This window comes from Emys orbicularis, chromosome 19, assembly GCF_028017835.1.
Source record: "Emys orbicularis isolate rEmyOrb1 chromosome 19, rEmyOrb1.hap1, whole genome shotgun sequence".
In the NCBI taxonomy this organism is placed as follows: Eukaryota; Metazoa; Chordata; order Testudines; family Emydidae; genus Emys; species Emys orbicularis.
In genome coordinates, this window is record NC_088701.1 from 2,642,133 (window position 1) to 2,655,113 (window position 12,981).

Sequence of the window (12,981 nt, forward strand, 5' to 3'; positions counted from 1 at the left end):
ACTCACTTTTACCTTTGCTAGCATTCCCTTTTTACAGTCTAGTGCCGATGCCGCCTAACCTGGAGGCCAAGCTGCCACTCAAAATAGCCTGCCCACCCCAGCTGATTTGCAGTCGGGATCTGGCTCCAAAAGCAGCAGCTCTCCCACCGGTGGCATAACTGGAAATAAGGCAGAGACACCCCCTTGGGCACGATGCTCATTCCAGGAGCCACGGCCTTCCTTCAAAACAGGCAGCCCCCAAGAAAGGGTCAAACGATCCAAGCCTTAATCCAAATGTCCACTGAGGAGGCTGCAGGGTTTGTGGCAAAGGACCACTGAAGTTGTGTATTGTTAAAGTGACATCACCCATTGCAATGTTATTAATGGTGACCTGCCCTCCCCCCCACTCCCAGGGAAACAAAAATTGTGACTTGTGCTTCCATGTAAAGAAAGCCTGGAAGTGGGATTTGGAAGACAGATAAGACGGGGGATAGTTCTGCTTTTTACATTAAAAAGTCAGGCCACATCTGCCTCAGAGGGCTTTATGGAGAGCTGGCAGAATAATACTGCAGATACTGAAGTATAAATAGCTGATCAGTCGTTTAAAACACTGTCTTTTGGGGGATGTTGAATACCTATTTAACTCAAACACCCACGTATATTTGGGAGAAAAGATCTCAATGTTAAAGAGTCAACACTGCAGCATCCTTCAGTTAAGGTTGGCAAAAGCTCACCCTCTGCCTTTCAGACCTAAGTCCTCCAGCAAAGCCAGGGAAGGCAAGCCTTGACGTTTCCAATATTTACGGTGTAACACTGTGACAGAATTACTGAGCTGGCTGGGTGCATGTGTCTGGCACAGCCAGACAGCCCCGACAGGATGCTCCTATCTCAGGAAGTAACTGAAATGTGTGCGCCTCCTGGCTCAGGGAGAGAAGGAAGCTGTTTGTACCAGCAGCAGGGAGGTAGCTGCCTCTGTACCCTCTTTCAGTTGTTCTGTTCAATTGTGCTCACAGCCATGTCATTATTCCGGGTCTCCGCAAGGCTCTGCTGACCCACCAATAAGGAGACTGTGAGGTCAGAGGACAGCAAATCTTTTGGGCCTCTTTCTACATCCCAAAAGGGGCCCTTTATAACGATCCAAGCTCAGGATAGCAGAGGGGCTCATTACGAAATCAGGCCTTGAGGGACGGACCAGCACACAAGGCTCAAGGGCTGTAGAATAGAATATATATTTTAATTTACACATGTGTCCAACCGGATAGGAAGAAAAAGACTCTCCTATCCTGATAAGGCAACAGTGAACAATGATAAACCTCCAGAGAACAGAATGGGGGAGGAAAAAATAATATACAAATGGGACTAAGTTTAAAAAAGTTGTAAGGAAAGATTCCCACCCTCAGTCTGCCCCAAGCCTCCTCCCCGTTCTTCATTCTCCTCCTGTCTTCACCACTTCTTTTTGTGCTCATCCATTGACACTCCTCCCGGGCCCAGTGCCACCACCAGCAGCAGGCCCCCTATTACCGACATGGTCTGGAAAAAGTCATACTTTAGGAAGTCGTGGAGAGGCCTGTAGGTGGGGATGTTCCAGAACGCGTTCTGTACCAGATTAATTATGAACAGCCAGATGACCAGGGTAAGGGCGGCCAGCTTGGTCTTGAAGCCAATGGCCACCAAGATGATCAACGCCATGCCAAAGATGTCCTGGAAGATCTGGGATGGGGGAAATATCAGGAGACATGAGTACCTGCACAGCTCTTTTATACCAGGAGCTGAAAGCACTTCACAAACAGCAAGTCAGGGCAGAGCCAGGAATAGAACTCAGGTGTCCTGGCTCTCAGTTCCCTGCTCACAGCTAGAGCAATACTTCTCCCCAGAACTGAGAATAAACCCCAAGATCATCATCTCAGTTCCGTCTTCCTTCAAACCCAGTTCCGACTAGGGATTCTTCCTACATTGGTCACCTGACCCATCTCTCTGCAGCCTCCCATACCTGGCCTATTCTCCCCATTTTTGGGGTCTTGCTTGTTAGACTCTTCAGGGCAGAGGAGCTGGCTGCACGTGGAGGGCTTGGAAAGCGAAGAAGGCTGTTTGGACTGGAATGCGGAAGCAGCAGAGATGCAAGACTACGTTATCCTGCCCACTGCACTAGCTCAAGGCAGGGTCAGGTGGGTCGGGAGGTCTGAGGCCTCTGCTCACTCTCCCCGCGACTAACCAGCAGTGGAGTAACCTCCCCGCTCTCCTTCCCACACACATTCCAAACAGGGCGTGGAACCTGCAACTCAGAGCAGCCAACTCGCCTGCCTACACTGCTGCTGTGCGTGGGTTACAGGGGAGACCCCAACAGCACTAAGGGTCCCTGAAGTGAAAGGGGAGGACATCACAGGCATAACCATGGAGGGAGGTGGCAACACCTTTGCTTCAGGGCTAAGTGCGGTGTCCAGCCCCATTGCTGGATGGGCTGCCTGTAGCAGAGAGGGGACCCCAGGACAAGGTGTCAGGGAGTATCAGAGGCCACTTACGGTGAAAGCGCTGAGTTCAAAGTGCAGCAGTGTCATGAACATGAGCACAAGCAGGAGCCTGCCCCCCAGCTGCATGTACTGTCGCGGTGAGATGTCGTCCACGGTGGGGACGCCGGCGAACATGGACTTCCCTTCAGAGCGGGACTCTGCCAGCAGCAGCAGCAGCCCACCTCCTAGGGCAAGGTTCCTGCAGCAGGGGGAAGCGAAAGGATCAATGGATCATGGAGCTACTGTCTTCTAACGTGAGTGTGATGCCTGCCATGCCAGGGACGGAACCGGGCACCTCCATCTTAAAAGCAAGAGCCCAGTCTCCCTAGCTGGGGCTGTAACAGACTCGTATCCTCTGTGGGTTGGGCAGAGCAGGGGACCTGTAGCACACACTCACCAGCGGGTTACACAAGCCCCCACCAAGCTCGCCTCTAGCCCTTACCATCCCGGAATCACATTGTACTTGGGTTCATTAGTGAAACCTGAACCCTACCAGGAGGGATGACAGGTGGGGAAACTGAGGCACAGAGTGGCAGTGACTTGGCTAAGGTCAGATAGGAAGTCAGTGGCAGAGCGAGGTTAAGCACCCAGGAGTCCTCTCCTCCATTTTTCCTGTCCTAATCGCTGGAGTCAGGGATTGCCTTTAGAAGCCAGGCCTTGCCCTCATTTCTTTGTGGCTAAGTAGCACCAATTCCATTCATCGGCTGTAACTCACCTCATCAGGAATTTGAGATCCCATAAAATACTGTAAGCGACTGTCTGCAAAACAGAAACCACCAGTTTAAACCCTGTGGCCAGGTAACAGGTTCAGCTGCTTGCGGCAGATGATCTCAAGGAGTTGTTCAAAAGTGAAGCCCCATGGAAGAGGAGTCAGTTTCAATTTCACGTTACAGAGGGGGGAACTGAAGCACGGAGAGGCCCTGCAGCGAGGTCCCTTGCACACGGCCCCGCAGCAAGTCAATGGTGAGCACCTCAGAGGCTTCAGTGTATTTATCCTGTGAGGCAGGGCAGGGCTACTATCCCCATTGTGCAGATGACAAGTCATCTAAGTCTGTCTCCGGGCTTCAGTTCCCAAGAGCACAGGTGCCGGCTTCCTTATTTCCCCAGGGGTGCTCAACCCGCACTCCGCCCCAGGCCCCCACCCCGCCTCTTCCTATCCCCTCCCCCGAGCACGCCCTGCCCTTGCTCCGCCCCCTCACCCCCAGGGCCTCCTGCACACGGCTGAACAGCTGATCTGCGGCAGGCGCTGGAGGGGAGCGGAGAGCAGCTGATTGGCAGGCAGGAGGTACTGGGGGCGAGGGGGAGGAGCTGACTGGCGGGGCCGCCGGTGGGCGCTGAGCATCCACTAATTTTTTTCATGGGTGCTCCAGCCCTGGAGCACCCACAGAGTCAGCGCCTATGCCCAGGAACACGCAGGGAGTCTATGGTACAGCAGGGAATTGAACTGGAGTCTCTCCCAAGTCTCGTGCTCTATCCACCGCACCGTCTTTAAAAGAGCTAACCGTGGCTTAGCAATGATTAAGATGTCGGCGGACACAACGATCTACAGAGAGAGTTGAAGGGGGCAGGACACCATGACAGGTGAGAAATTTCGTTTAACAGAATGGGGGGTGATAAGGAACGAAAGTAAGAAAGGGGAAAATTTAGGCTGAATAGCAGGACATTTCCACATAGTAAGATGTACTAGCAGTCTCCCCCAGGGAAGGGATGGAAACCCCGGGTGCTTGTGACATTTACAAATTCAACTGGAGAAAGCTTTAGAGAATAGAGCGAAGGGCACAATCTTGCCCCAGGGAAGACACAGACTAAGGGATTGTCAACATATGAACATTAATCCCGAGTAAGGGAGGCTGTGAATTTAAAGCAGATTCACTTTTCTTGATTAACTCCATGTGTAGATGCTTTTGTCTCAGAATAAAAGTGCTTTATTCTGAATTAGCGTAATCCACTTTAGAATTGAGAATTCACCCGAACTCTTGAATAGCTATTCCTGATTAACTCCCCATGTAGACAAACCCTAATAATAGGTCATTGGTCTTTTCCGTTCTCTAGCTTTCATGGTTCTACAGCTCACATCATTCCACAGCCACTGGCCATCAGTGCCCACTACTATCAATCCACCAAGCAGCCAGGGGAATCTTTGCTAGCCATGGCATCCAGTACTCCTGTCTGGAGCAGCGTCATGAAGCTAGCCCGTCTCCCACTCACCTGCATGAAGATAATCCCAAACAGGCCAAAACAAGCGTAAGGAACAAACTTCCTGGCTAGGACTAGAATGCACCCAACTGCAACAGAGACACAGAAAATGGAAAAAAAAATAAATCAGCACCAATGCAGGTTAACAAAACACAGATGACCCTTTCAATATTCACTCTTCTCTATGAGGGAGTTTGGGGCATTTTACCACCAGCGTAGTACATTCAGGGTGAGATTTTCAAAGCCAATGAGGGAAGACAGCCACATGAGTCTTATCAGAATTAGAAGAGGAGCTTCTCCACAGAACAGCCTCGGGGGGGACACTTGACTGGATGACTTTAGAGGTCTTTTTCCAGAGGGATGGTGGAAGATCACAGGAGATCTATGTTCTACTCCAGACCCTGCCCCGACTCACTGTGTGACCATGGAAAAGTCATTTCCCTGTTCTGTGCCTCAGTTTCCCCATCTGCATAAGAGGGACATACCACCCTGGGGCACATGAAGTTTAACGCTATGAGATCCCAGTGTGGAAGGTGCCAGAGACAGGCAGAGTGTTGCTATTTCAAGGATTCCAGCTTCTGCAGTGAAATACTGCCTCGGTGCGATGTTCAGCATTTGCAGAGCTGGGGGAGAGGCCGGGGAGGGGTGGAAAAGTCACCTATGTACAAACCAAATGCACAAGCACAAAATGGGGAATAACCGGCTAGGCAGCAGTACTGCAGAAGAGGATCTGGGAGTTATAGTGGATCACAAATTGAATACGGGTCAACTGCGTGATTCTGTTGTGAAAAAGGCAAATATTCTGGGATGTGTTAGCAGCATCATACGTTAGACATGGGAGGTCGGGCTGTCGATTAATCGCAGTTAACTCACGTGATTAACTAAAAAAATTAATCGCAGTTTCAATCACACTGTTAAACAATAGAATACCAATTAAAATTTATTTGATACGTTGGATGTTTTTCTACATTTTCAAAATATATTGATTTCAATTACAACACAGAATACAAAGTGTACAGTACTCACTTTATATTATTTTTATTACAAATATATGCACTGTAAAAACGATAAACAAAAGAAAGAGCATTTTTCAATTCACCTCATACAAATACCGTAGTACAATCTCTTTATCGCGAAGCGCAACTTACAAATGTAGACTTTTTTTTGTTACATAACTGCATTCAAAAGTAAAACAATGTAAAACTTTAGAGCCTACAAGTCCACTCAGTCCTACTTCTGGTTTACATTTACGGGAGATAATGCTGCCTGCTTCTTATTTACAAAAGTGAGAACAGACGTTCGCATGGCACTTTTGTAACTGGCATTGCAAGGTAGCATTATCTCCTGCAAATGTAAACAAACTTGTTTGTCTGAGCAATTGGCTGAACAAGAAGTAGGCCTGAGTGGACTTGTAAACTCTAAAGTTTTACACTGTTTTACTTTGAATGCAGTTATTTTTTGTGCATAATTCTACATTTGTAAGTTCAACTTTCATGATAAAGAAATTGCACTACAGTACTTGTATCAAGTGAATTGAAAAATACTATTTCTTTTATTTTACAGTGCAAAAAATATTTAGATAAATAGTATTCTATTATTGTTTAACATCACGATTAATCGAGATTAATTTTTTTAATCGCTTGACTGCCCTAATGGGAGGTAATTATTCCATTCAATTCGGCACTGATGAGGCCTCAGCTGGAGTACTCTGTCCATTTTTGGGCACCACACTTTAAGAAAGATGTGGACAAATTTGAGAGTCCAGAGGAGAGTAACGAAAATGGTAAAAGGTTTAGAAAACACGACCGACTAAGAAAGGTTAAAAAAACTGGGCAAGGTTAGACCAGAGAAGGGAAGGCTGAGAGGGGAGCTGATAACAGTCTGCAAATATGTAAAAGGTTGCCAAAGAGGATGGTGATTAATTGTTCTCCATCAGGTTAATTTGCAGCAAGGGAGATTAGGGTAAGATATTAGGAAAAACTTTCTAACTCTAAGGATAGTTAAGTACTGGAGCAACTGACCGAGGTAGGTTGTGGAATCCATCACTGGGGTGGTCTCGGTTACTTGGCCCTGCCTCAGCATGGAGGGTTTCTGGACTAGATGAACTCTCGAGGTCCTTTCTATGATTCTGTACCCAGGCTCCCTCCCAAACAGCAGCTCAGAAGCATCACTGAGGTGGGAGGGCTCTTACCCAGCTGTCCAGACATGTTGATTAACACGAATAGTGTGGCCAAGATGATGCCACTCCCCCACGACATATTGATGTAATCCCGCTGCTCGTTCCATTGAAACCACATCCGTATCCCATCCTCAAGGAAGGTGCTGATCAGACAGAGGTGAGCCAGGTGAGGAAGGTAGCGCTTCGTCATCCGCAAGAACTAGAGGGGGAAGATATGGCCAGAGGAGGAAGAACGAAAGGCAGCATTAGAGAGTCAGAAAACAATGGCCCACAGCAGCTGAAGCAACAAGTTGCTAGGTTACCCAGCTCCAAAAGCGAGACTACTTTGGTCAGAGGAGAATCTGAGAGCACCTTGCACACTTCCATTAATAAATCTTCACTTCGCCTCTGGGAGGCAGGTATTAGCCCCATATTAGAGATGGGGAAACTGAGGTGAGAGCCGCAACTTGACTTTTCTAAGGTTGTACGAGTCAGCGGCTCCCAACCCCTGCTCCGACCACTCCACATGCCTTCCCAGAGCCAGGAATAGAACCCGGGTCCAGACTCCCAGTCCCCTGCTCTACCCACTAGAATACACTCTCCTTCCAAAACTGGGAGTAGGTCTCAAGAGTCCCAACTCCCAGTTTAAACTCTCTGGGAAAACATACAAGGACACCTTTGAAGCGGTAGGACTGCTGTCGGAAGCTGCTTTGAAGAGCAGGTAATTCGCACAGCTCTACACTATGCGTTCGTTCTGTAGCCCCACACAGTAGAGATTCACTGACGCAGGGGAGGAGACTGCGTAGTAGCTATTAGTCTAGAAGCATCTTCCACCATTCAAGAGGGGTCCAAGCCAGGTAAGCCAATTCCTTGGAACTGTCTCACATCTGAGTACACCAACCACCCCCTACTGTTTTCAGTATAAATTTCTGGGCTACACCTCACATCTCCATTCAGTCCTTAACCCCTTGGAAGATGAGGCACGGTGGGGGATAATGGATCTTGTCCAAGGTTACAATGTTAGTTGGTGGCTGTGCTGTGGACACGGCCAGGGGATATAAAGCGAAATGTATTAGGTGTACTGCAGCGGTGTCACTGAGTCCCAGTCATGGACCCCTCTGTGCTACCTGCAGCACACACACAGTGCAAAAAGATGATCCTTGCCCTAACGAATCTCTAAGTCAGAAAGTCAGACAGTTCAAGGCCAGGGGAACCACCAGATCACCTACTCTGACTTCTTGTAGATCACAGGCCACCCACACCACCCAGCACCTACACACTAAGCCCAACAATCAAAAGTTAAATCAAAGTATTACAGCCCACAGCTTCACAGAAATGGAGCTCCCAGTTATCCAAATACCTGAATGTTTCAAATGTCCCAAACTCTTTCAAAAAGTCCTTTGTTTCTTTCAGGATGAAAAAGGTTAGATCCATGTTGAGTATCATACTCAACAGCAGCCAATGTTCATTAACACATCCTCTAACAAACTTCTAGGGATACAGATATTCTTATTACTAAGTTTATTAAATACCATGTTTTTTTTTGTTTTTGTTTGTTTTTTTGGGGGGAGGACAATGATGAAGGAAGAGAGGAAAGGCAAGACCACATCTAACTTCCTCTACACCCCTGATTCAGAAGTTTTAAGGAGAAAATCTCTGATTCTATCTACCCATACACTTAACTTTCATCTCCAAGCACTTCAGTATTTTAAATGAGCTCTTTGATCCTGAGAGATGACAAACTGGCTGGCCTAGAGGCCAAAATACTTGTTCTGTGGATACAACAAAGCATAGGCAGTGATAGTGTAGTCTGTCCCCCACACCCCTAAGTAACACACACATAACATACACACCTCTATCACCATTCCTGCTTCGGATGCAGGAACAGTCCTTTAACCAATGTAATAATTTAGTCTGCAAAAGGCTCTCTGTTATCAAATAGGTGCCTTCCCAAGGTGGCACTGAATTACTCGTGGAGTCTGTGAATAAGGCAAAACAATCAAATCAAATTGAAAGTCTATCAAACGTTAAGGCCCTGTCTACACTACAAAAATAACCATGGTTGTGAAAGCACAGGAACCTACAAGGATATGAACAGTATTCTCAAGCATCGTTAAAACACAGTTTTCTTCCATCCATACCAGCTAGATTAAACCATATTATAACATGGATTGGCTCCAATCATGTTTAAAACATTGCTCTTTTCATAGCATAAACAGGATTTAAAAGTGCCTGTGTGTATAACACAGGACACCACATGTGCTTTCTAAGGAGCTCAATTTAACTGTAATCTAGACACACTTCTAGCGTGAGAGAGGACAGTGCCAAAGAAAACTCACTAGATCCACGTGCCAGAACACATTGCTGAGGAAAAAGCAGAATAGCGGGGTGGCAAAAAAGCCAAATTATTGGGCTCAGTATAGGGGTAACTGAGTGAAATTCTATGGTCTGCGATATACAGAAGGTCAGACTAGATGCTCTAATGGTCCCTTCTGACCTTAGGATCTATGGGCCTACCTCAAATCCTTTATCCACTACTTACATTTCTATAATGCCTTCCTACCCTGAAGGATCCCAAAGCACTAGCTGGCTACGTAGCTTTATGGCCCCCATCTCTGTCCGATTTGAGCAATCAGTTGAGTAGAAATCAGTTTAATCCCCAAATCCCTGTTGTCTGAAACTGTGTTACACCCTCTAAGGGTATGTCTATAGTACCCACCGGATCAGCGGGTAGTGTTCGATGTATCGGGGATCGATTTATCGCGTCTCATCTAGACGCGATAAATTGATCCCCGAATAGACACCCGTACTCCACCTAGGCAGGAGGGGTAAGCTGGGTCAAAGGGGAAGCCGCGGCGGTCGACTCGCCGCCGTGAGGATGGCCAGGTAAGTCGAACTAAGATACTTCGACTTCGCGTAGCTGAAGTTGCCTATCTTAGTTCGAACCCCCACACTAGTGTAGCCCAGGCCTAAGGTCCATCAGTTATGTTAAGTGTGCTCATACCGAAAACCCTGTTTATCAGTAGAGCCCTGCGTGAATATAAAATTTGTATCCGCATCCACCATCTGCAAACATGGTCCATGGATATAAAGCGGATATCCGCAGATTTGCAGGGCTATAGATATAAAATTTGGATCCACGTCCATCTGCAATCCACAAACATGGCCCGCAGGTATCCGCGGCTCTATTTATCTGAATGAATTTCATATCTTCCCGATCTATATGGGTAACAGGGTTCCACAGAACACCAAAGGGGAAGCAGCCACATCTGGGAAAGATGGCAGCAGGTAGTGCACAAGCAAGCTGAGAACTGGGAAGGGGGAATTTTAGCTCAGGAACCCTGCACAAGTCAGACCTTGGGATCTTTAATACCCATGCAGACTGGACATCAGCCTGAGTTTTAAGGTCTGGTTCAAGAGGGTAAAATACACAGGGCTCACTTTACAATTGTAAGCAACGTACTGTGTACTTGGAATACAAGCCCTAAATCCTCCTAACTATTCCCAATATCCATTTTAAACACAATCATGTCAAGATGTTTCCAGGCTTTGTGCACTGGTGCCTACTGCACAACAGAGACACCAAAAGACGTTCCTGTAAAACACATGCTCAGAATCAGCTCAAGTGTTAACTGGAGTTTGTTATGTCCTCAACTGAGACTTTGCCCTAGGATGAAATCAAGGTGCCACATTAGCAGCGCTGGAAAATGAAGTCTTCTAGTTATCCATAGGATGGGTACAAGATGAGAGATAGTGAGGAAAACTTCAAAAACACATGTAACCCCTGCCAGCATACCTGAGCTTGAGAGACCTTCTTCTAGGGATAAGCCAAATACCGTTCTCTGAGAGGAGGACTTAAGGTGTGATATTAACTAACACACATTTTAAAAGTCTAACATAACCTAGCCAAGACTGTAATTTGACCACTTTAGCACGTGTTAAAGGCAGCTTGCATTGCCTACCCTAGATCTTTCAAACAGGTTAGCATCTGTTTTACATCTTTACATCTTTGTTGACCTCTGGCAAGAGAGCCACTTGCAATACTGTCAGCAATTGTGCAAGTCCTAGTAGGAGTTTAGTTGAGACTCGTGAGCACCATGAAGATATTCTGCAATCTGTGTAGCTGAGACGAAGTCAGAACTCCCAGGTTCCACTCCCAGCTCTGCCACTGATTCACTGTATGACCACGGGTAAGTCATTTCCCCTCTCTGTGCTACAGTTTCCCCATTTGCAACGTGGGGATAACACCTACTTTTCATGGGCTGTGAGGTTGGATTCACTAATCTGCTAGTGAAGTGTGATTATCACGAGGTAATGCTGGATTACTATTGGTGTGGAATGGCACTGAACTAGTGACATGAAGATTCCCTCTCCCATTATAACTGACCCCTTGCACACAGTGTTCAGGAGAAAACATTCCCCTGTTCTGTCCTTGGGTTTGTTTATTTTGAGGGAATGGATATCAACTGGAAATAGTCAGGAAAGCAGAAATTTTAATCCCATCAGATTCATTACTTCATGGTTCAAGGCACAAAAAGAAAATGCCAATTCAAGTCAACAGAGCATCCCATGGTGCACCAGCCCCACTTTACTAGACATGTGGGAGGAGTGCTGGGCACTGTCAGGGGTTCTGTGCTCTTTGTCTCCTTCCTCCCCAGATTCTTGATTTTTTTTTACCTTTGACCTCACTCCTGCTCCTGTTTTTTTCATTTTTTGTCGCCAGAAATCGATTGTGTAGTGGGCTTAGTGGTTCCTCCCCCTGAGTTGGGGGCGGGGAGGGTTTAGTTATGGGTGGGCCTAGACCTTCCTGCCCCAGTACTACAGATAGTAGCCTTGCAAACTCCAGGCTGGGTGCCCTGTACACCATACCCCACTGCAAACCAGGAGATGTGGGTCCCCTGCCTTCTCAATACCACCCCCCAATGGGAGTGGGAGGGGGAGAGGAGACACACATGGTACAGCCTCTCCTCCCACTCTTCTCCCTGGCCCCCCTTCCTACCGTGTGTGGGGGGGAACAGGTGGTACATCCCTCCCCCCAAACAGAAGGAGAAGCAGGTGGTACATACCCCCGTTTCCTACAGGCTCCACGCTTGGGGGAAGAAAGAAGCAGCAATTGGTACTTCCCCCTCCCCCAGGGGGAGGAAAAGCGGGTGGTATATCCCACCCCCCATTTTTGATAGATCCCCCCCAATACCCTCCCCATGATGGTACATCCCCCATTACTTCTCTAGGGGGGCAGTAGGTGGTACAGTCCCTTCCCCAGGGGTAGATGGTAGATCCTCCCTTCTCCATACCCACCCCCTTCACTATAAGAGGAGCAGGCGGTACGTCCCACCCCTCACTATCCTTGCGGGAGATGGTATCTCCCACCCCCTCAATGGCTCCCACGCGGGGATGGACCAAACCATTCCCAGCCGGGAGGGGGCAGGTCAGTCCCAGCTCCCGCTCCTCCAGGAGGAGCCGCCCCCAGCCCTGACACCTCTCCCCCTCACCTGGTCGGCCAGGTCCTCAGCAGCCCCCATCAAATCTCCACTGGGCGCCATAGTCGGCTCCGGCCCGGCCTCACTGTCTCCTCAGGGGCCGAGAGTGGGAAACAGAGAGGGCGTGGCCGACGGCGGGAGGGGGCGTGGCTAGTGCGCAACCAGTCACAGGGAGGTTCCCGGCCCTACCCCACCCCCGGGGGGGGGGGTCACGTGGGCTCCCTCGGCCATGGCTACCGAGGCAGACCCGTTCGTTTCAACGGCGTTGCCTCGATAGCCATGGCGGCCGGTTCCAGCCTTCACCCTTGGCGGCGGGGGAGGAGCCGAGCGCTATCGCCAACTTCCCGCCCTCGGAGGGCTGCGGTGCGGGAGGGGGGAGCCCACTCACCACAGGGGGCGGGGGAGTGGCCCCAGTCTGGGACTTAGGAGAGCTGGAACCCTGCCACAGCCTCACGCCGGGCCAGGGCGCCCCACACCGGCCAGGGCGCCCCACACCGCCATGGCCAAATCACCTCAAGAGCGTCCAAAGCGCCTCACGCCGGCCACAGCCCCCCACACCCGGCCACGGCCACAGTGCCCCACACCCGGCCACAGCACCTCACGCCTGGCCACGGCGACACCGCCTCACTCCCAGCCACGGCCACAGTGCCCCACACCCGGC

General features: G+C 49.0%; 1 protein-coding gene across 1 annotated transcript; it reads right to left on the reverse strand.

Annotated features, from left to right (window-relative positions):
• Window positions 1-1,189: 1,189 nt before the first annotated feature.
• LOC135891746 (surfeit locus protein 4-like) lies at window positions 1,190-12,437 on the reverse strand. The gene is made up of 6 exons (XM_065419402.1): window positions 12,333-12,437; window positions 6,874-7,060; window positions 4,695-4,771; window positions 3,202-3,245; window positions 2,499-2,685; window positions 1,190-1,689 (listed from the first exon to the last, which is right to left on the reverse strand). Exons 1-6 carry the CDS (start codon window positions 12,381-12,383, stop codon window positions 1,423-1,425), a joined length of 813 nt encoding a protein of 270 aa, XP_065275474.1. The 5' UTR covers window positions 12,384-12,437; the 3' UTR covers window positions 1,190-1,422.
• Between the last annotated feature and the right edge of the window lie 544 nt (window positions 12,438-12,981).